Source organism: Brassica rapa, chromosome A01, assembly GCF_000309985.2.
Source record: "Brassica rapa cultivar Chiifu-401-42 chromosome A01, CAAS_Brap_v3.01, whole genome shotgun sequence".
NCBI classification, from domain to species: domain Eukaryota; kingdom Viridiplantae; phylum Streptophyta; class Magnoliopsida; order Brassicales; family Brassicaceae; genus Brassica; species Brassica rapa.
This window is the reverse complement of record NC_024795.2, coordinates 10,837,321-10,860,405: the sequence shown is the minus strand read 5'-3', so window position 1 is coordinate 10,860,405 and position 23,085 is coordinate 10,837,321. Positions and strand designations below refer to the sequence as shown.

The following is a 23,085-nucleotide window of genomic DNA, read 5'->3' as shown; positions in this document are numbered from 1 at the left end:
TGGTTAAATACGACAGAAGAATGCTACATATAGCCGTGCGTCGTCAGAGGCGAAGAGATCCCAAGCAACACGACGGTTCACCTACCTGCAACAACAATAAAACCCTAATGATAAATGGGCCCGTATGTTAACTTCCTAAGGACCTCATGAATTAATTGTTAACCCAAAAGATCCCCAAAACATAACAAATCGAAAAACAACTTTGAGTGATTATTTTGAGATGCGCCACGTGTCCAATTTTAGACATAGGAATGCTGAGGTGGAGGCCTGAAAAGACTTTCTAGTCTACTTTATTAATATAGATTTAGTACTTAAATCTGATTATATTCTTTGTAAATACAATTTTGCGCATCCACCACATTTCACTTTTTGTTTCAAAGTGTTAACTGAAACACTAGACATCTTTCTGAGTTTCTGGAGATTTTCTTTCTTTTGTTTTTGAATCAATATATACTTGGAAAATCATCAAGAGTGTTTTATCCCCGGGTAAATATCTTCCCTGCTTTGTGAGTCTGCCTGATGTAATTTGGAAGCACTATCTTCTTGCATATAATATAGAGAAAATTACTCAGAATAACTCTACTTTTTTTGTTAATTACTAACCTAACTCTACATCATCGTCACATGTGTGTTAAGGTGGCTAAAGACCAAATAACCTTAATTGTTCTTCTTTATTACAATATTGCCATTTTTAATATATTTCATTAATAAATTTTAAAACAAAAAAAAGAAACAATTAATCCCTATTGCATCGTATTCTTCTTTGTCGAAGAACAACCAAGTAGAAGATCAAAAACTTTTCCAGAAAAAAAATCTAGGGTTTCCGTGTAGACAATCAGATTCAATTTCATCGGAGGTTAAACCTTTTCCCCCAATCAGCATCGATTTTACCGGTGAGAAGAGATTCGGTTTCTCCGGCGAGCCTTGAAACCTTTCATCCGCCGAGCGTCACTTTGCTGCCTTGTTTTCTCCCCCAGTCAAACTCTCCGGCGACGAGAACCCACGCTGCTTCACCAACCTCTGTCATCTTCTCTGCCAAAACTCCAAAGTATCTAACATCTTTAATTAATTTCCGGGTAAGTTATGTGGTTCTTTGATTTCTCTGCTTCTTTACTAATCTGTTTGACTGAGATATGGTATTTTTTTTATTTATTTATCATTGTTCTATATTCATGCTAACGTTTTTTTTTCATTTCAGGTTATGGATTCTTCTAGCAGTAAACGCAACTATCCACGACTGCTCTACAAAAAGGGCAAAGCTCCTAGCCAGCAGAGGAGTATGAGCTATTATAGTTATTTGTCAAATTTTCAAATGGTAGAAGAAGGTGTGGGACTTGATGGATGGGATGCGGTAAAGAAGTCTGCAATTGGTGTATTTTCTAGGTTTTATGAGCTCAAATTCACATGGTGTGCTAAGGTTGTCCATCACCTATTAACTCATCAGATTCGAGTTAAGAAGAATTATGAGATATGGTCATTGATTGATTGGCAGCCCATTCGTCTCTCTTTGATTGAATTTGGTGCGATCACTAGGATGAACTGCGAACCGTTTCAAAAAGACGACATTTGTGATGTTGATCATACAGAATTCTGGAAAGAAATGGGGGTTTCTCCGGTTGTTGGTCCTAACTTTGTCCAGCTTCAGTTGGTATTAGAAAGATGCAAAAATTGGAGTCTCAAGAAGAGGACAATGGTGGGTTTGTTATGTGTTCTTCATCTTGCTGTCTATGGGATTGCTCCCTCACGTCATATTCCGTTGGAGTGTGCCAAGAGAGTCCTTGATTATGAAGCTTTCCAGAGATACCCATGGGGTCGGGTAGCGTGTCAGAGTTTGATATACTCTGTTAAGTGTGCCGATTACAGCGCGAAGGAATCTTATACAATGGGAGGGTTCATTTTCATATTACAGATTTGGGCATATGAGTCAGTTATGGGCTTAGGAGAGCTTTACGGGAATAAAATCAGTGGTGCAGAATTGCCTCTTCTTTCATGGAGTGGATCCCGTAGGCGATTTAAATTTGAGGACTTTTTTAGGCAGGAGAAAGAACGTCATGAAGATAAGGTTTACTTTCTTAACATTTAAGTTTTTCCCAATATCTTGTTTATAGTCAAGTATAATGAAACACAAATCATTTTATAGGTGCGTGTTAGGAATTTTATCACACAAACAGATGGAGAGCTTACACCTCAGTGGGATGACGACGTGGATGATGATGATGTAACAAACTTGGTTCATGATATCAGTCACAATTGTGTAGATCGTGGCTTTTGGGATGTCAATGAAGAACCTCCAGCTACTACAAGGAAGAAGCGTCCTACATCTGTTCCCGAGACTGATGTTCAGAGTTCAAAAAAGAAGAAGGCTAATGATACAAAAACTGTTGGAGTTGAGGAAGACTGTGATGTGTCAAATGTGAGTTATACTTCTACTTATTTGTTTTAACTAAAATGTAATATGCTTTATTATAATTTTTTTTTTTATTGTAGAAGGAAGAAACTCAAATGAACCAGCTTTCTACCTTGATGAAGACATTGATAGGAAAACTTGATAATATAGATACATCAATCGAAACAAAGATTGGTGTTCTTCTTGCTCCTATGAATAAGAAGTTGGCAACAATGGAGAAGGAACTTCTTTGGATCAATCGTTGTTGTCTCTTGCCTTCCAATCGTTGTTGTTGTCTCTTGCCTTCCAATAATCCATCTAGTTACAAAATGTTTTACAATAACATATTAGACTTATTATTTTGTACTAAAAGAAATATAAAAATATAATAAACATGTCATATCAGATAACGCACCTTGACACCAAATCTCATGTTTAAGGCTTCTCCAACATGTTTCGGGAGAACTTTTGAATCAACACCTCCAACATAGTCCACATATAGTCTTGCAAGAATTTCTGGAGTCGCTTGTCGGGCACTGGCAGAACGTTCTGTAATGGAACATGAATGTTCTGAAACGTGTGTACGAATGGTAAACTGAGTAGAATTACCAACTGGGGTAGCTCTTACTCTCCATGTACATCCTTCTATCCAGCACTTAATAGTTAATATATCTGTCGCTGATCTGTCTACTCTGAAATCAAATTGACGAAGGACTGACAAGATCTTCAGCCTAGTCTCCAATGCATCTTTTGTGTCATATCGTTGTCCAACAGCTATATTAAGTGCATCTAATTCTAGCTTAACATGAACATTACCCCGTTTTACCGGAACACTCCCAGACGTGGAACCACTTTTCATACTGGTTGAAATTTTATTCTTCTTTTCCTCTTCTTCTTCTTCTTCTTCTTTATCTTCTTCTTCTTCTTCTTCTTTTTCTTTTTCTTCTTCTTCAGCATGAATCCCATTCAATGCAAAGTCTTCGTCACCTGAAGATGCGCCATCTAAATCATCACAATAATCAAATATGGAGCCTTCGTCTTCATCATCACTTTTGTCCTCGTCTTTTTCCAAAACTCGTTCCTTAAGTTCGAGACATACTTGCATTGCCTCCATTTTCAGCTGTTCCAAAAATCCAGTGAATTGCCTCTGATTTTTAATATCTATAGGTGGTGTGTTTTGGGGTAACGTCAACAAAACCTTCTTCGGAAACATGTAGCTCAATTCCACCTCATAAATCTGCTCATTAACCTTATACTCTTTGATCACCATATGAACAAAATCATCATAACTTGTTTTGTCTTCTATGGCTATAGCTTTACTCCTCATTCCTTTGTCAACACCAAATAACCATTTGTTTTTACCAAATATCCAATGACCACAAACAATTTTTATTTGTGCCATGAGAGAAGAAGAAGAAGGAAGAAAAGAAACGTCAATCTGAAAACGCCATTAACGTTGACCAAGGTAATCACGTGTAAAAGAGTGATTCTTAAATTAGGGCTTTTCTTTTTGTTTGGTTTAAATTAAGTTAGGTTTGGTTTAATTAAATAAAATTTGGTTTACATGCTTTTGATTCAAATTATGGTTGGTTTGAAACGTTTTGGTTTAAATCAAGTTAAATTACTGGTATATGAAATAATTTCAGAATTAAATGGTTTAATCTGGTTTGCAATAACTCGGTTAAGGGGAATTAAAAAAAAATCTATGGCCAAGTCATAAATATATCTGTGGCTTACGTTTAAACAAATCTGTCAAACTGTAACAAATCTGTGGTCAAGTAATAAATAAATCTATCAAATTTTAACTAAATCTGTCAAATTCTAATAAATCTGTGGTCAAAGCATAAATAAATCTATTAAATCTTAACTAAGTCTGTCAAAATTAAGTAAATCTGTGGCTAAAGAATAATAAATCAATAAAATCGAAATTAAATCTGTCAAAGACAAGTAAATCTATGGCTATAAAAAAAATAAATCTATCAAATCTTACGTAAATCTGTTCAAATTAAGTAAATTTGTGGCCAAATAAAGTAAATCTGTCAATATTTAATAAATTTGTGACCAAACGTGTCAGATTTGTAATAACAAGTCTGTAGAAATATTATTAAGTCTATATATATTTAAATAAATCTGTGGCTGAAATAAAAAATATTTAAATCTGTGGCTACATAAAACGTAGACAAAATAAGTCTGTGGATGGCAAAATCGCAAATATTTCGAAAATTCAGTAATGGCATTTTTGTAATTACTTTTTTTGTTAACAAAGGAAATAGGGGTAAATTAGGTATGAAAAACAAATTAGTAATTAAAATAAAATTAGAGTTAAACTAGTCATTAATTGATAAATAAGGGTTAAACTAGTTTTTTTTCCCTATAATATATTTGACAAAATTAGTTTTGTTTGTTCTAACTCACTTTCATTATATATCTTCTCAGTATGCGAGTCCGAAATTAATTGTACTGGAAACCATTTCATTAACAAAAATAATAATACTCTATATAGTCTTGTCTTATTTTAGCTCAGAGAAATTCTCTAAGAGGCTAAGATAGATTTTTTAAGTTTTTGTCATAAAAATAGTCTTTAATAAAAAAATGACCAAAATAACACTAGAATGCATTTTTATTCTAGTATTAACTAATCAAATCTTAGGTTTTGGAGTTAAGGGATGGAGTTTTGGGAATGAGGTTTCAAATTTAAAAAATAAAAAATAAAAATTAAAAATTTCAAAATAAAAAAAGTTATTATGGTTATTTTCTTTCTTAAATGCTATTTTCCGACAAAAACTTAAAAAAAAGTTCATGTTCATGTTCTGGTTATTTTGTATTTAATCTATAATTAACAATAAAATCAAATATCTCTTAGACCAATGGCAAGTGAGGTCCTTCCGAAGAGTGAGCAGTCTGCTCCAGAGAGATTGGAAATAATCTAATCCCAACATAGAGTTATATCATAAACCTGATATTTTTGGATCCATTTTAACCGTACTAAAACAATAAATATGAATGTATAAATTCGATAAATATTTTAAATTTTTTATAAAATTTGTTTTCCTCTCATTTGTAGATTGCAAAAACTCGGCTGGCCAAATGTTTCTCCTCAGCCATCTTATTGTTATAAATATATTTTGAAGTCTAAATAGATAATGGAAGTAGAGGGAGCAGAATCGATGAAGAGTAGAAAGGAACAAGAAAGGGAAAGGAGGCGTCTCAAAGACAGAGAAAGAAGACGGTATCTGAGCGAAGATGAAAGGGAAAGGCATTTAGCACGGCGCCTGAAAAACTACCAACTCCGTAAGGCAGAGAGCAGAGATAAATCGCATCGACTGTCAGGTCCAAGCAATCACCGGAGGTAGCCAAGCAACACTAACCTCACCTCCTGATTCCGGAACCAGTAATACTGTCCCGTTGGCAGAGTCTGATCAAAGTAAGGATGCTCTCACAATCATCATCTAGTTAATTATGAGAAGTTATACAACCTATAGTAACTAAAATATTTATCATTTATTTGTGTTTCAGGTGTGGAGATACCAATGGAGAAATTGGGTCAACTGATTGGGACAATACGGCTGAGCCGTGTGAAACATCTGGCGAGGACACTAAACAAGTCCACTGCTATGAGTGTAGAGATAAGTAACAATGAAACAACAGAAGAAAAAAGCATACGTGATTAAGCTAACTAGCTCATATTGTATATTGATATAAATGGAAGAGATCTATTATAATCCTTGTTCGAAAACGCGGCCGCCTAGCCGCCTAGGCGGCCGCAGCTCGGCGTCGAAGACACGCTTCGATTTTAGCCAAATCGTTGTAACTAATCGGAAACACAATTAATCGCTTAGAAAAAGCGATTAATCACCGATTAATCAGACGTAAACCGATTTATTCAACTAAATTTTGGACTTTGGTGACAAATTATTGGGCCATGGAAGAGGCCCAGTTGCCTGGAAATATTGGAGACTTTCTCCTTGTATTTATAGAAGACTCAAGACTCATCTTAGAGTAAAATTAGTCGATGTGGGACAACTGTAGTTGGTTTCTAAATTCTTTTTTTTCTTGTCTCGCGCAATTAAAAACATCAGAAAAGTTGAAACTCAGAAGAATCGAGCCCTAGACCTCTTACCGCAAGACATGACTCCCGTACCACTGGCCTACGTTGTTCCTTTGTCTAATATTTACATGTACTAATATATATACATATATTTGTAATAAAAAAATAATAAAAACTAATCTCCGCGTATATCCCAATTAATCCTCGATTTTTCGGTAACTCGCTAGGCCCGGAGTCACCGCTCGACTAGCGCCTAGCGTAGTTTCGAACAGGGATTATAATTAGTTAAAGCTAAGATGTGGGTAAGTGTGAAAATTGACAGGTACTGCAATGTCAAGTGGGTTACGTTTGAGTCAGGTGAAACAACTAGTGAGGTCAAAAGGGCAACTGAAAATGCAGCCTGCTGAGATGATTTGTATCAGTTCGCAAAGTACTACAGGAGCTACTACAGACGTGTGTCATGAAGATGAAGCTAAATATGAGTTTGGGTTTTGTGATGTGCGTGGGCTTGCTGAGCTTGGAAAAGGAAAGATAAAATGTGCTTGAAGAAATATGGACGTTTTCCATAAAGCAAAAGGGAGTTTGCTTGAAGATAAAGTTTTCCATTAATAAAAATGGAAAGTTACCTTAAGTGTATTTGGAAGACTTGAAGAGCAAGTTGAAGACGTGGAGAGCAAGTTCTGATCTGCTATATAAAGAGAGACGTGCCTTCTGAGAAAGCCAGGCCTCAGAGAATAGAGAGAAAGATGTTTTCTTGGTGTGTTACTGCTTGGTGTCGAAGAACATTCTGAAGCATTGTCTGATGGAGTCCGATGTGGACTTAGTTTGGTGGCGTTGGAGTTGGCGCTTTGTGTGGTGGAGTTAGCCATTGTGTATAGCTCGTGTGAGCTTTGTGTGTGCTTGAGTGATAAAGCGTTTTGGTGTCACTGGTGTGCATTGGGTGCTGACGTACTTGGTGAAGTACTTCCGTGGAAGTGGAAGATTGAAGCCTAGACTCAGAGGGAGTTTAGCAAAGGTGGTTTCATTGAAGAGATCTGTGAAAATTGCAGCTGTAGAAGATAGTGTGCTCCGGTGAGCCGGATGGGATCTATGCATGCGTGCTTTATTCCTAATATTTGTAGATTGCTACTTAGAAAAGAGTGGTAAACACTAGTATGTGTGTTGTATCATATAGCAATTGTAGATTGCTCCTTGTTCTAAGTCGATGAAATCTGGACGAGGTCCCTGGGATGTAGGAAACAAACTCCGTTAACAAATTTTGTGTGTTTTACTTTCTGCACTTGTTTTTCGTCGCCTCATCTGCACTAACAACAACAAGAGGGATTGTTGTCACAACATTATCAACACACAAGGTTAGTTAAAATCTTGCAAAGTGTTTATAACGGTCGATAATTGGATATATTACAGATTATCTCATGTACTCCCTCCTTTTCATAATAAATGGTGTTTTAGAAGATTTTTGTTGTTTCAAAATAGATGATGTTTTGATACTTTTATGTTATTTTTAATTTTATTGAAAACTGTGTAACCAATTAGATGTTGTAGTCATTTTTGTAATTAGTTGAACTATTTTTAAATTATATTTTAAAAACTACTTTTTAGAAAAATAGAGTAAACTTCTTAATCTTTGTGCACTAAAGAATAACATCATGTATTGTGAAACAAAGAGAGTATCATTTAGCTGTCTCCACAAACTTTACTCAAATAATTTATACTAACTGCTTTTCTTCATGAAGTCCCAACAGAATTTCATCTTTACCAGAGTTCAGAGCTTGAATGGAAGTCTTATAAATTAATACTTGTAAAAGCGAATCCATTATTTTGTGAGAATTAGAAATTTAATATTTTTGCTTGTTCCCATACACAAGTGAAAGTACTTTTTAGCTTAGATCAAAACTGAGTTTTGCAATCAATTACTGAAAATGTAGAAGGAACTAACAAAGACATTGGTAGTACAAATGTTTTTTTATGGGTAGAGATTGAAAACCATCTTGATTTTTTTACACGTGTTTGCTTGTGAATTAATGTGATGAAATTTTAATTTTGAGATACACCTTCAAATACATTTGTTAAGTTAACATACATGATCATGACAATAACTCGTCGTCTTCAAATTCTATGTATCATCAAAGTTTCTTTTTCTGGATAGAGATGGATAAAATTTAAGACATAAAGTTTTATTGTATGTTCAGTTTGTAAATATATTTGCTTGGTATGAAACTAGGTTGTATTGTATGCATAAATTCATAATATTTTTTATCCTTTAGTTTTGGTGATGTATATAAGAACACCTCCAGTGGACGTATCTCATTGAGTATCTAAACATTTTTAAAAAAGAGAAAAAGAAGAGAAATTGGAGAAAGAACACCATAAGTTCTCATAGAAAAACTTTTGAGAATCTCAGTAAAATCCCCTTTCCACTTCTCATTATCTTACTAGCTTATGTATTTAGTTAAGATTAAAATTTAATTATTTAAACAAAACTAATTAAAATATAATATTATATTTTCAAGAACTCCTTTTTGAGAATTTTAACATTGGTGTTGCTCTTAGTGTTACTTCTGAATTTCTGTTCGACCATTTAAAAGTATATAGACGTTATTATGATATCTTAGTTGTTAATGAAAATAATTAAAAACTTTGGAACCCATGTAATATAATGCTCGTTTGCTATCAGTAACAACAAGCTTTCATAGCTCAGTTGGTTAGAGCACCCGTTTAGTAAGCGGGAGGTCTTGAGTTCAACTCTCAATGAAAGCACACTACTTTTTGTGATTCTCCTCTTTTGTGTGGGCCAATTTAAAATGGCCCCAATCTTTATTTAGGTTGGATAAAGTATTGACTAAATTATGGGCTTAAAATTTTCTAATCAGGGGATTAGGGTTTTGCTCCGTATGTCATATAAATAGTGCTACGCATATAATCAGTTTTTCATACATTTTCCTCCCCTGTCTCCAATTCGTTTTTGTCTCTCGTTAATGTTTCCCTCATGTTTTGTCTCTTGTTATGAGACCTGACGGGTTACTTGATAAAGGGGCAATTTGAAAGCTTTGTTGTTGCAAAACCCTAAAGTAAACGTCAAAAAGAAAATAAAAACAGCAGTGGAAAAAAAAAAGGCAGTGGAAGACGTAGAAGAAGCCTTTAAAGAGGCTTCTCCGTCTGAAGCAATCGCCGTTAAGGTCTCATATTCCATTGCCTTGTGGAGCGGCGTTGCTGCCTTTACCTTTTGGGACCGGGCATGACACCTACATTTCTTTCTCTGTTATTTAATTATGATAAACAACTATGTGGCAGTGATGAGCAATTTGAGATAGTCATGCACCACTCTGATTTAGATCTGTAAAAGGATCTTTGTGCGGAGAATTTCTCTACCATATTTTATACTGAGCCATCTATTATTGATGTTACATTAATATTGAACTTTGCCTAGTTTGCCATCTAAATAGCCGTTATAGGGTTCGTGAAATGACGACTCGGAAATATTGTATTGTACATGTGGGTTTTCTAAAACTATTAAACCAAATTAACTGAGAAGGCAGTGACGACTCGGAAATATTCAAGCTCAACAAACCGGAACTAGGCGTTTCTTCATTTAACTTGGAGATTCGTTTATGTGTCGATAATCCCGCTGAACTGAGCCTTTCCTTTCACCTTTTATAAAGTTACTTTTGACATTGGTATACGAACATGTTTTAGCATTATGTCTTATCGGATTACAATTCTACATGTGTTTTTTTTAACACCAATTTTACATGTGTTCTTTGTTTGTTTGAACTTTTTATAGCAATTTTCTTCAAAATAGATTTATGTTTTGATTTCTTTTTTTTTTGTTTATTCAGTGGTTTACAGATGTCAGTTGGTAAACATATTTTCTTTCTCACTTATTCTTGTATTAGAACAGTATCATCTTTGGACATTAAATCAGTGAAATATGCATTGTAAAGGCATTGTTTCCGATAATAATAATGGCAAAGTGATAATAGCATGAGCACATGGTAGCTTCTCTAAGTCAAACTTACGTGAAGAACATGATTTTTTCTATAAAATTTACAACATATAAAGATGCGATTTCTATCACTTATGATTGATGAATGTCGATGTATACTGTCATGCAAATGTAAGAGTTTAATAGATTAGAAAGTAACCCACTGAAATACATAACCTGATTTTAAATATATTACCTCCGACAACTTTTCTACACCACGAGTTAGAGAGGCTTTCATCAAGTCATCATCATGTTTTCTTGACGCAACCAGAATATCATCATTAATCGGATTGATCTGAAAGGCGAATAATTGGCAATCTTCTCGCATATGGCAAAGTTAAATCGATTCAGTTATGTCACTTGTAGTGATGTTATATCTGTCACCTCTAAAATAAGTTTGTGCCCACTTATATACCATCAACACGATCCAAATATGCATGAAAAGCTGGATTTAACTCTTTTGTCGTTTTGAAGGTTACTTGAAAGTTAGTAAACCTAAAAGATTTGGGGGGGGGGGGGGGGGAGGTGGGGGGAGGGGGAGTTTGACAAACCCAACCAAATCACGCCATGTGTACCGTAACAAGATGTTTTATATAAGTGGTACGTGCAAATTCTCATGCTTGCTAATGGATAGACCACTGCAATAGTTTTCCCTATTGACTTCTGCCTATCAGAAATTAATGTCAATCTTTTATCATTGGGTATCACACGGCTGAGTTGGCGGAAAAACCATGTCCATGATTCATCATTTTCTGTGTCAATCACAACAAATGAAATTAGAAGTATTTGAAAATTAACATCATGTGATGTTGCAATGAGAAACATTTCTTTGTATTTTCCTTGCGAGAAAACACCATCTACCACCACAACTTTCTCAAGCCAATAATGCTAGTGTTACAAACAAGGAATAAGTACTTAAATCTATTTTCTGCATCAACTTCCAGTCCAGTTAAAGTTCCAGGATTTGTCATTCTAATCATGTATAGGTAAGTAGGTGATTCCTCGTATCCACTCTCTAAAGAACCCATTACGATATCTCTAGCAATTATAAGTGTATGATGAGCTTTCTAGTAATCCATCGGCGATATACGATAGACACCAACCCATTTAAAAGGAAGTAAGGTCAGAAAATACAGTAATTCCGTTGCAAAAATGTAGTCAATTAACCTTTATTATGAAGCTCATGTTCATAGCACTAGCAACATGACGTGGAAAAATAGTTGGATCAACCCCACCAATATAGTCTTTGTACAAGAGTCCAAGAATTTCAGAAGTAGCATGTCAAAAACGAGATGAACGTTCTATTACATAGCAGGAATGTTTGTGGCTCTAAGCTTCCACGTACATCCTTTTATCCAACATTTTACAAAAAGTTTATGCGTAGATTTTTTCACATCAAAATAGAAATGTTGGACAACTGAAAAAATCTTTAGACGTGTTTCCAATGCATCTTTTGAATCAAAACTTTGTCCCACGTCAAATTTGAAGGAGCCAAGTCAAACTTATTCTGTGGAGAATATCTTTCTTGTGTCTTTATGATACATGCTGGAAATCAGGATTGGCAAGATGGATGATGGAAGCTTGATGGATCGGCCAAATATATGATCGGATGGGCGATATGAATGGAATCCGAGATGTAAACTTGAAACAAATGCAAATGCAATGAGATGCGGTTTATACTAAGAACAAAACAAGATAAATAAACAAAGGTAGGATGATCGAAGTGGATTGAGATGGTGCTTTGCTTGCTGGATGTGTATCACTCTCAAGCTTGGCAATTGGGTGGGATGGACGAAATGGATTGATAGACGCCACAAAGATCTATGGAAGGAATCTTTGATAAGTCGGGTTGCTCTGGAGCTGTTTCTCACAACACTCTAAAGACTTAGAACAATACTTATAAGAAAACTAGAAAACTGAATATTTCATAATACTTTCAAGATGGGTGATTTACATTGAAGCAAAGACTAGAACTTTATAGGTTCGACAAAGACAGACCCTAACAGTCATAAAATGTTAAAAGAAAACAAAATAACTCGAACTTAAAGTCTCGGAAGCAAAGGCTTTGATGGCTCCATGGAATATAGCCGTTATGCTTGAATTTCTTTCTTCCAAAAGAGAAACTTGTGAAGACTTGTATCTTGATAGCTTCTGGACGTGGCCATGATCTTCAAGCCTTCCTGAAATACTCCTTGGTCTCAATAAAAGAGAATATGGCCGTTGGTCTTGGGCAAAAATCTGTAGAAACTCCTCCAAAGCATTTAGTGTAAATGTTGCCATATATGGAATGTTGATAGAGAGAGATCCGCCTGATCTCCTAGGTGCTGGTGAAGCTAAGGACTTCTTGGATGTCTTCTGGATGGTTTAGATGATGTTCTGGCTTCCATAGATAAGTTTGGGTCGAACCAAACTGAAGGAGTAGAATACATTCCTTAAATAATATCGGTTTGGCCAATGTAAGCAAACCGGGCCTCTCTTCTGGTCTGATTGGGATCCGCCTGATCCAGTGTAGTCTGGTACATCTTGGGGCTCCTAGACAAGCTGGTAATGACTCCAAAACGTTGTAGCTTTTATGGCTGGGTCATTGATGAGTTATGGCTCCAAGTGTAAATGTATCCCAATAAGGAAAGTTGTGGTTAATGAGGATCCTCCTAATCCTATGGTTGCTGGTGCATGGAACAGACTTGTCTGACTCTTTTGGATCACTGGATGAACTTTCTGAATGTATAAATTGATCTCTTGGTCACCAATGTCTGGTTTGAAACTGATTGAACTGGTCATAAAATGATAAAAGGAAAACAAAAAAACTCGAACTTAAAGTCTTGGAAGTAATTGCTTCCAATTGAGGCAAGTGTAGAACTGGTTTAGCCAGTTCTGGAGATTGGATCATAATTTCATAATTCTGTGGCCATTTGTCCTGATATTGGGCTTTCTGTAAAACTGAGATATCCATCTTGAATCCTATGATCGGCTTTGGTTCAGACCGCTTTTTCTTTGGGCTTGAATCTTCTTCAAAAGTCTGGTACTCGCAGATGGACGGGTTGGAGAACTTCTGATTTGTAAAATTCATAACTTCTTCCTCCATGAATATTTTCTTGTAATTCTAAGCCTCATTGATTCCTTGATGAGTTAGACTTCTTGTAAAATTTAATTCACGGAAAAAGACTTTTTGGTTGTTGAGATATTCACCTTGAACTGAACCTTTATCGACTTTGTGAAGAAAGAAATCCATGAAACTGTGTACTGTTGCCTACTTTCACAGGAGGTGTATCGAGGTTTTGCTTCAAGAGAGTGCATTTTGGCAAAAGGTACGTCAGTTCTAACTCGTGTTCTGCAAAATCAACTCCGTATTCCTCAAATATGATTTCCCCAAAATCCTCATATTTATTTCCTCATTTGCAGCAAATAATTTGCTACTTTGATCATTGTTCACTTCAAATATAACCACTTCATTCTTTCAACTTTCCACTCTCCACATACGAGAATGATGTGATGTGATCCATTTTTGTTTAATAAATAAAGATAGTAAAATACTATGAAAGAAGGCAATTTGATAATGAATAAAAGTGGGATGAAGGGGACGACAGTTACAAACTTTGTATAACTTAATTCTAGTTTTAATTACACTATATAAATCAACCAGATTCAAAATTAAAGTAAACCGGATTTAATCCAAGTCGATTTAAGTTTGGTTTACTCAAACCCATAATTTTGTCTAAAAATCTGCTACTTCGTAAATACAAAAGTTTATCACAAATTTAAATCGGATATTCAAAATCTGCCATGAAAAATAAGTCTAACACAAAAACTATCATTTATGGCAAATTGAATACTTCATTCGCCAAACAAATCCATAAAAAATTGTTTCAAATAAAATTGGATAATTAAGCTTGTGGTATTAAAATCAGACAATCAACTCTGTCATAAGTACAAATCTGCCATTTTTATGAAAGTCGTCAACACACTTTTGACAGATTTATTTCCGAATCAACTCACAGCAAATTCCTTACTTATAATTTGTTGGCCAAAAGAACAGAGGAGACGATTTTGTAACATCCTAAAATTCAGCAAGCCCAATTTCCTTTTATTTTAAAAGGAAAGTTAGGAGTGAATATTTGGGTATCCATTCGGGTTCAATTCAAATATATTTGTACTTTAGATTTTCGGGTTAGAGATTCATTCAAATAGTAATAAATTTTGATGTGGTTTCAGTTTGGATTTTTGCGGGTTTGGTTTGGGTTCGGATACCCACTTAGATTATGTAAAGAAATTTAAACATCCAAATATACCTTGAAGTTAGGCGCTCCAAAATCTAAAATAAAAAATAATATACAATATATAAATTTGAATAATGTATGACCAAAAAATTAAAATTAATATATAGATTGGATTGATTGGAATATTTAGATGAAGAACCGGTTGATATTTTAGGTCCTTATGGTGTTTTAAGTATTTTTTTTTGCTATTTAGGATAATCTAATTTGGTTATTTTGGGATATTTTCAGGTATTTTGGACAATTCCGAAACATTTTTAAGTTTTAGATATTTTGGAATATTTTAACCCCAAAAGGCCATGTAGGAGATAGTAGGATTTTCCCTCTTTTTCTTATAGATAGGAGATGCTTCATTTTTGTATTTGATCTTAGGACGTGTGAAACTAGTGTAATAAATCAATTCTAAGACTAGGAGTTCTAACGTCTTGTATTCGATTTTAGGACGCGTGAAGCTGGTGTAACAAATCAAGTTGATCTTGATTTTCTTGATTTTTCTATTTAAAAAGATACTTGTAAGTTCGCTTTAAAAGAAACCTAATAAATATACATATTTTGTAGAGATAATTTCTACTGTACTTTGTGTTATACTTCTTGGTATAATTCTTGCATTTACAGAAACTATTTTAGATGTCTGGTGTATCTAGATATTCTTAGATATAAATGATTATATATTCATAGAAATGATTCTTAAACCTCCAGATTTTTGTTTTAGTCATTGTTGCACCTTAATACTTGTTCTGTGTACCAGCAAGTTTCCTCTCAATCTTTTTTTAAACAATTATTTTACCCCCTAACGACCTGAATTTCTTGTTTTTGGGGGCAACTAATAAAGACATGTGATTTATTTTTCCACTGGTCTGAGAAAATTCTAAGCTACCTGACTTTGAAAGTTTGAAGTCACACATTCACAAATTACATCTTCTTAATTATTCACCATTTTACCTCAACACAATAATTAATGTATTTATATAACAGAACCATAGTATTATATGGATACCCTTTGTAATACCTTCTAGGCTTCTAGTGTTGTCTTAGCTGATGAACTCGCAGACTCTGCAGCCAATCGTTTTAGCTGAACACATGACCGAAAAGATAAGTTTATTTTAATGATATACATAATCAAATCATTTTCTAATTCTTTTCAACATACACCACCAAATAATAGAAATCGAAATGTTACAAATACGCTCCGGCCCCCTGATAGTAAGTATCTTATTCAGCATCCTCTTTTCATATCCCTCTTCTTTAGCGACAATAACTAGTTGCAGTTTAAATAAACCTATGATCATTATCCTTGATAGGAGATTTCCTTTTACAAAATTTCTCATTCTGCAACGCCTTTACTTACCTACCCAGCTACCCTCTCACATCAATTAAACAGTTACCATAATTCTTAGGAAAGATATCGGTTTTGTTTTACAAGTATTTTTCCATCTTTTTTGCTTTTCGGTTAACCAAGAAGTTCCCAGCCACCATAACCTCGTCGCCCCCTCATACTGGAGGCAAGTAGTTCCCGTCCAAGCAGCAAATCTGAGAACTGGATGCACACTCTATTTTTTGTTTCAACCTTCCTTTGTTGATTTTAACACACTCAGACATAGTCACGTAGCTTATGAGTGAGATTAAAAGAGAAGGTGTGACAAGGTAAAAAAAAACGTTACTGGTTTGAATCTTCTTTAGTTGCTGAAAACTTGCGGTCAACTTAACAATTAGTCCTTATCGTTCATCCAATTAGTCTTTCTCTACATCAGTCCATTTCCCTAGTAAATGAAAATTTTGCCTTATTCAACACTCCACTGTTTGCCTCTAAATCAGTCAGTTTCGCTGGTTAACTTCTGTAAAAATAGAACATAGATTTGAGATTTTTTTTTCCTGAGGAAATTGCCAAGCACCTGCTTAGAAGTCAATAAAAATATAAAACAATCTTATCATATAAGGAAAAAGGGAAATTAGGCCAAGCGGCTAAGAAACAAAACAAATTTAAAAATCTAACCAAAATCCCCCTCTCTCTCTTACATCCTCTTCCTATCTCTCTCTACTCTACTCCTCTCCCAAAATCTAATTTTTTTTTTCTTGGTTATTTAGCAAAAAAATCCTAAAGAAGAATCCAACTTCCTATAGTCCAAGGTGTGAACTCGTTTTTTTTTTCTATAAAAACAATCAACAAAAACAACTCGCTTAAATCACTTCCTTTTTCATTGTTTACTAGTATATTCAAAGTCTTTGTCGCAAGAGCATTTCCAACTCCACTCTATTTTTCACTCTAAAATAGAGTTTAGAGTAAAAGTACTTCAATGGTACTTTATTTCTCACTCTATAATAAAATGAAAAATAGGTTACTCTAAATATAGGTTAACTTGTTTTTTTTCATCACTCTACTTTTAACTCTAAAATATAGCACCATTAGAGCAAACTCAAACTTTATTATAGAGTAAAAAATAGAATAAACCATTAGAGATGGTCTAAGCCACATAAGTGAAAAAGAAACTTCGACTCGTATAATTAATAAAAACTCCAGAAAGAAACTTCAATATTAATAATGTGGAGGGTTTGTCCAAAAGACTGAAACCATTGTTCTTGGCTTATCATTGTAGCTGGATCAATCATTGAACAGGTCTAACCAGATTTTAAAATCTAGTTTAATTCTTAGTTAAGTAACTATATAACTATAATATTACTTTTATAAATTTTTATATTATTGTTAAAATCTAAAAATGATATAAACTAGAATGAAAACTTTCAAAAGCAATATAAAAATATAGTAAAAACTAATTATTTAAATAGATATTAAAAAAAATATAAACTTTTCATAAAAAATTTGAAACTTTTTAATTTTCTTTAATTTGAATTTGAGAAACCGGGTTTTAATATAGAACCCGAATTTGACCGGTTTTTAACCAGGTTTGCCTGAATAACTAAAATTCGGTTTCTAACACAATCCAGTTTTCGACCGGCCTGGTCCAGTTTTCAGAAGACTGACTGAAACACAGGTTCTTAGCCATTTTCCTTCTTACAAAACTAAGACATTCATTAATCATTCTTTCTTCACCATTTTCCTATTGACACCTCAACACAATGATCATTCTGTTTCTATCCCTTACAAATTCTCTGTTCTACAGAATCATATGGATACTCTTTGTGATACCTTATTGTGTTTCCTCAGCTGATGAGCTTCACAGACGCTGCAGCCAATCATTTAGCTGTGGCGATCAGACAGATCTCTTTTACCCTTTCTGGATACCTAGCAGAGTCGAATGCGGCCACCCCGACTTCCAGCTCCAATGCAGTGAAAGGTTTGCAGAGGTTAGCATCTCCTCCGTGAAGTTCAGAATCTTAGAGGCAAACTCTACCTCTCGTGTCATAAGACTCGCCAGGTCAGATTACATCGGTGGTTTCTGTCCCCAACACTCAATAAATGCGCAGTTCAACGAAAACGTCCTTCCTTTCGTCCCTGGCACCGATAATCTGACAATTTATTATGGATGCTCACCAAACTTTCCACGGAGTTTTCCTCTTTTAGTTGGAGAACTTGACTGTGGTGGTGATGATGAGAAAAGTTACTATGTGACGACAAACCTCTCGTCTCCTTTACTTAGCGAGATTGGTGGCTTTTTAAACGACTTCAGCGGACAGTGCAAAAGACACGTCAGTATTCCTGCAACTGGACCGGCGTTGATCACACTGCAGAAAAATACAACTCAAGATAATCTGAAGAAGACTCTTCAAGAGGGTTTCAACGTTGGACTTAACCATGAATGTTTGATGTGCATAGCCTCTGACGGTGCTTGTGGATATAACCGGATGTCAAATGAATCTATCTGTCATTGTATACATCAGACGTATAGCCTTACCTGCAGAAAGAAAGGTAAGATATGTTTTTCATATCCCTAAATATTCTTCCATTGACCCACATTTTGATTGGATCTTCCCTAAATTCTTACATCAATTCCGTTACAAAGAAAGAGCTGATCTAAGTTTTTAGTTTCTGGTAAAGAACAATGTTTTCTCTTCAATTTGAACTTTGAACTGACCTCTCTTTTGGCGTCCTTGTGTTGATGCAGGCTTCTCTGCTGCCGCAAAAGCAGGTTCTTACCTTTTTAAGGCAGTTGATTTTATCACACTATAGGCAACAACATAGACTTGCAATGAAAGTTGTTGTTGTTGTTGTTTTATTGGTCTTAGGAATGGAAATTGCTTTCGGATTGGCACTGTTATTTCTTATAGTAGGGTGGCTTTGTTCCATCAGGTGCAGAAAGAAGGCACATGAAGCTCAATACACAAGCAAAGACATCCCAGTAACAGAGTAAACTTCTTATGAAAACCTAGCTTCTTTTTTTTTCCGGTTAATCGAGTACACTTTTGGTTGGTGGTCATCATTTTATTCTGTCTTATCAGCAAGCAAAGGAAGACATCATCACATGCTCCTAGGAAACTTAATATAAAGGCCCTTATTCCAGTGAAACACTATAGCTACGTGCAAGTAAAGAGAATTACAAAGTCATTTTCGCAAGAGGTTGGGAAAGGCGGATTTGGAACCGTGTATAGAGGAACCCTTTGTGATGGCCGCAAGGTTGCTGTGAAGGTCTTGAAGAACACAAAGGGTAATGGTGAAGACTTCCTCAGCGAGGTTGCAAGCATGAGCGAAACTTCTCATGTCAACATCGTTACCTTGCTAGGATTTTGTGCTGAGGGTACCAAAAGAGCAATTATTTGTGAATTCTTGGAAAATGGAGCTCTTGATAAATTCATCGCAGGCAATAGGTCATCAAATATGGAATGGACGAAACTATATGAGATCGCATTAGGCGTTGCTCGTGGGCTCGAGTACTTACACCACGGATGCAGAACAAGGATTGTACATTTTGACATAAAACCGCAGAATGTACTCTTAGATGACAATCTTTGCCCCAAAATTTCAGACTTTGGCCTTGCTAAGCTCTGCGAGAGGAAAGAAAGCATCTTGTCACTACTGGACATGAGGGGCACGATAGGATACATTGCACCCGAAGTGTTTTCAAGAGTGTATGGGAGAGTCTCCCACAAGTCAGATGTCTACAGCTATGGAATGTTGGTTCTTGAGATGATGGCGCAAGGGCCAAAACATCAACTGAAGACACTGTAAGTTCAGTGTACTTTCCAGAATGGATCTATAAGGATCTTGACAAGGAAGACAATATAAGGCTTAATGGGAATGGAATCATTTGTGAAGAAGAGGAGATAGCAAGGAAGATGACATTGGTGGGTTTGTGGTGTATTCAATCTTCCCCTTCAGATCGCCCACCCATGAACAGAGTGGTAGAGATGATGGAAGGGAACCTGGATGCTCTGGAATTCCCTCCGAGACCTGTTTTTCATATTCCCCCAGCACTTCTTCAAGAATCTTCTACGCTTTCAGAGAGTGATTCGGTTTACACAGAAATATGTTCCATGAATGTCGAATAAAGAACCTATAAATCACAGAATATGTATATACTCATTCATGACATTCAGTATAATGGAGCTTTTGTTTCTTCTACACCTCATCTGGGATTTGTCATGCTAATTACTTTCCTCCTGACTTCTCCAACCCTGTGGCAGCTTCCTCTGCTTGTTTTTGGCAAGTGATACAACAAATTTTCTTCAGCCAATTAGTACGTTAGCCATCCAAATCAAAACTTGTGTAGATTTTCCAGACCCTATCACTTCTCCATCATCACTGGTTTCCATATGAGAGAGAGACTGCTACAACATTCAATTGGACACAGATTTCTGACAGCTAACTGCAAGTTGTCTTGGTCACACAACCTCTATCAATTAGTGTCCAAGTCATCTGGATAGTAGTCAACATCCATAAACAGAGAAGCCATCTCTTGGACCTTGTTGTGTATCTTTCTAGAGAGTCTGTGAGACGTGTCATTCCTCATGAACCTATGAACTTGACCTTGTAACTCGATCTGGCTATAGCCTGGATCTTTTTCAACTCCTGCATTCTCCATTCTCCTCCTAACCTTCGAGGCAGCTTCCAACAATCCACAGCTCGCGTATCCATTGGCAAACACCACGTAGTTCCCACCGTTCGTTGGATCCAACTCAAAATATCTAGTAGCCGCGAGCTCTAGCAGCTCCACATTCCCATGATTCCTGCATGATCCCAGCAAAGATCCCCAAACCGGAGCATGTTTCTTGCACGGTGACTTCATTATAAACTCGTACGCCTCTTGTAGCCTACCAGCACGCCCTAAGATATCAACCATAGCTGCATAGTGCTGTCCCTCAGGCTCAATCCCGTAATCTCTCTTCATAGAATCAAAATACTCCCGACCTTGGTCAACCAAACCTCCATGGCTACAAGCAGTGAGAACCACCAAAAACGTGACAGAGTTCGGTCTGCAACCCTCTTCCTTCATCTTCTCAAAGCACTTCAACACCTCCGAAACTTGTCCATGATACCCGTATCCAGACATCAACGAGGTCCACGTAACCACGTTTCTATCTAAAAACTGATCAAACGCTTTGTACCCATCAGAGACACTGCTGCACTTGAAGTACATATCAACAAGAGCACCATTGACTATAACATTCGACTTAAGACAAGTCTTTACCATCACAGCATGAGATCGCATCCCGTGTTCCAGCGACGCTAACGCAGAACACGCTCTAAACACGGAAGAAAAAGTATACTGATCCGGAACTAAACCACAGTATCTCATATCGTAATACATAAAAAGCCCTTCTTGTTCAAGACCCTTTTTAACACACCCTGAGATCATTGCGTTCCTGGAGATCAAACACCTCGACTGCAAACCACGGAAGAGAATCCCACCTGTTTGAAGATCCCCTGACAAGGCGTAAAGTATCAACAACTTGACTTTCAAATACTCGCTCGGAGCGAATCCCACAACGACCATGTGAGCATGTACTCGTTTCCCTTTTGTGTATTCACGCCTCTCTTTGCATTCCTGTAACAGCATAGAGTAAGTATCGGACTCGAGCTGTAACCCGTTGCTGCGCCATAACAGCCCAACAGCTTCTTTCAACCTCCCAGTGATGCAAAGACCTTGTAGTGTCTTGTCAGGCTGCTCTTTCTTTCTATGATGATCTACCTGAAAGCTAGAACATGTTAACAGGTCAACACCAAACTTTGTTCTATCAATGAAAGCTTCACACTTTATAGAATCAAAATAGGATTGGGGTTTGTGATGGTAAACCTGGGAATATTCCTCTGAGCCAGCATGCGGCGGAGTATCGCCGTCGCTTTGCCGGAAAACTTAGAATCGGAATCAGACTCGTTCCTATTTAACTCTAGAGTTGAAACCGTCGAGACACTTGTCATCGTGAAGCCTAAATCGCGCAAAAGACGGGAGATTGAGGAGGAAGAGAAGCTGATAAAGGAAGAATCTTTTATTAACGTTCTCTGTTTTGAAACCAACATTCCCGAGGAGATGAGGAATGAGACGAGAGGGCTTCTCCACATGAAACTAAATGATGAGCTATCGATCGTCTCCGGGAGAAATTGCATTCCTTACATTCCTCGATTTCTCTAGGGTTCAAGCCCAGGAGAAAAGGGTTTAACTCGATCTTTATACTGAGTATAATAGAATTGTACTGAAATGTATAAACACAAGTCAAGATGGCCGAGTTGGTCTAAGGCGCCCGCTTCAGGTGCGGGTCCGAAAGGGCGTGGGTTCAAATCCCACTCTTGACAACTATCATTTTAGTTTTTTTTCCTCATGATCCTCCTCCACACCTTGTATTTTATAGCAAAGTTATTAAAAAAAAAGAATCTGGTCTATTTAAGAATCACACCGTATAAAAGATATGAAATATTTTTCCTCCTTAATCCAAGAATTTACTAATTTTTTTTAACACGTTACTAAATTTTGTTTTAGTAATGCCAATTGGGACTTTGCTTTTAGCACTGCTCGTTTTTCTTTTTATTTTATCTGATAAAATATGTGACAAACAATTGGTTGACATTACGTTGTAACAAAGAGATTACCGTCTTTTATTGTGAAGCTGAACGTTAATTTAGCGGCACCAACTTCCTCAAACAACAGTTAAATGAAGTTCAAGTGTTTGACATATGCGCATCACTAAGCTGTGATTAGTTCCATGATGTTTGACATACACATTTCATATATATTGGATATTCACGCTAACTATCCCTTAAATCTACCATCCTTTGATGAAGTTTCGTTGGGCTCAGTCTCAAACCAGCTAATGCCGCACCCTGATTCTTTGGCTACACGTGTTGCAACCCTACTCCACTCCACAAAACTTTGATCCTAGCAGAGGAGACCTATGAAGAGGCATAATCATTGGTCGTTGAAACTTAGTAAACTGACCATTTTGTATTTCAAAATATGACATAAAGGCCAAGAAAAGCAAAGGACATGAAGTAGAATGAGAAACA

At 36.1% G+C, this 23,085-nt stretch overlaps 2 protein-coding genes, 1 long non-coding RNA gene, 4 other non-coding genes and 1 pseudogene across 7 annotated transcripts; 6 read left to right on the top strand and 2 right to left on the bottom strand.

The window, feature by feature from the left end:
* The first annotated feature begins 650 nt into the window (after window positions 1-650).
* LOC103869564 lies at window positions 651-3,954 on the top strand. The gene is made up of 4 exons (XM_009147647.3): window positions 651-1,076; window positions 1,199-2,062; window positions 2,141-2,413; window positions 2,488-3,954. The coding sequence occupies exons 2-4, from the start codon at window positions 1,202-1,204 to the stop codon at window positions 2,773-2,775; spliced, it is 1,422 nt and encodes a 473-aa protein (XP_009145895.1). The 5' UTR covers window positions 651-1,076; window positions 1,199-1,201; the 3' UTR covers window positions 2,776-3,954.
* A 5,166-nt stretch (window positions 3,955-9,120) lies between these two features.
* Window positions 9,121-9,194, top strand: TRNAT-AGU. Its single transcript has one exon. It is a non-coding gene; the product is annotated as a tRNA-Thr (tRNA).
* A 528-nt stretch (window positions 9,195-9,722) lies between these two features.
* Window positions 9,723-9,825, top strand: LOC117129135. The gene has a single exon (XR_004452738.1). It is a non-coding gene; the product is annotated as a small nucleolar RNA Z221/R21b (small nucleolar RNA).
* Window positions 9,826-9,965: 140 nt separating this feature from the next.
* On the top strand, window positions 9,966-10,077 carry LOC117129158. Its single transcript, XR_004452782.1, has one exon. It is a non-coding gene; the product is annotated as a small nucleolar RNA Z107/R87 (small nucleolar RNA).
* Window positions 10,078-10,243: 166 nt separating this feature from the next.
* On the bottom strand, window positions 10,244-18,073 carry LOC103869535. Its single transcript, XR_633221.2, has 2 exons — window positions 17,839-18,073; window positions 10,244-16,528 (listed from the first exon to the last, which is right to left on the bottom strand). It is a non-coding gene; the product is annotated as an uncharacterized LOC103869535 (long non-coding RNA).
* Window positions 16,737-20,208, top strand: LOC103869542 (annotated as a pseudogene).
* On the bottom strand, window positions 20,115-22,804 carry LOC103869554 (pentatricopeptide repeat-containing protein At4g16470). Its single transcript, XM_009147638.3, has 3 exons — window positions 22,672-22,804; window positions 21,881-22,419; window positions 20,115-21,782 (listed from the first exon to the last, which is right to left on the bottom strand). The coding sequence occupies exons 2-3, from the start codon at window positions 22,189-22,191 to the stop codon at window positions 20,483-20,485; spliced, it is 1,611 nt and encodes a 536-aa protein (XP_009145886.1). The 5' UTR covers window positions 22,192-22,419; window positions 22,672-22,804; the 3' UTR covers window positions 20,115-20,482.
* On the top strand, window positions 22,297-22,377 carry TRNAL-CAG. Its single transcript has one exon. It is a non-coding gene; the product is annotated as a tRNA-Leu (tRNA).
* Window positions 22,805-23,085: the final 281 nt, after the last annotated feature.

Coding starts and splice junctions, on each gene's coding strand:
- LOC103869564 (XM_009147647.3), top strand. CDS start 1,202: ATGGATTCTTCTAGCAGTAAACGCAACTATCCACGACTGCTCTACAAA. Junction 2,063..2,140: donor AAGAACGTCATGAAGATAAG/GTTTACTTTCTT, acceptor ATCATTTTATAG/GTGCGTGTTAGGAATTTTAT. Junction 2,414..2,487: donor AAGACTGTGATGTGTCAAAT/GTGAGTTATACT, acceptor TTTTTATTGTAG/AAGGAAGAAACTCAAATGAA.
- LOC103869554 (XM_009147638.3), bottom strand. CDS start 22,191: ATGCAATTTCTCCCGGAGACGATCGATAGCTCATCATTTAGTTTCATG. Junction 21,783..21,880: donor GCTCAGAGGAATATTCCCAG/GTTTACCATCAC, acceptor AACATGTTCTAG/CTTTCAGGTAGATCATCATA.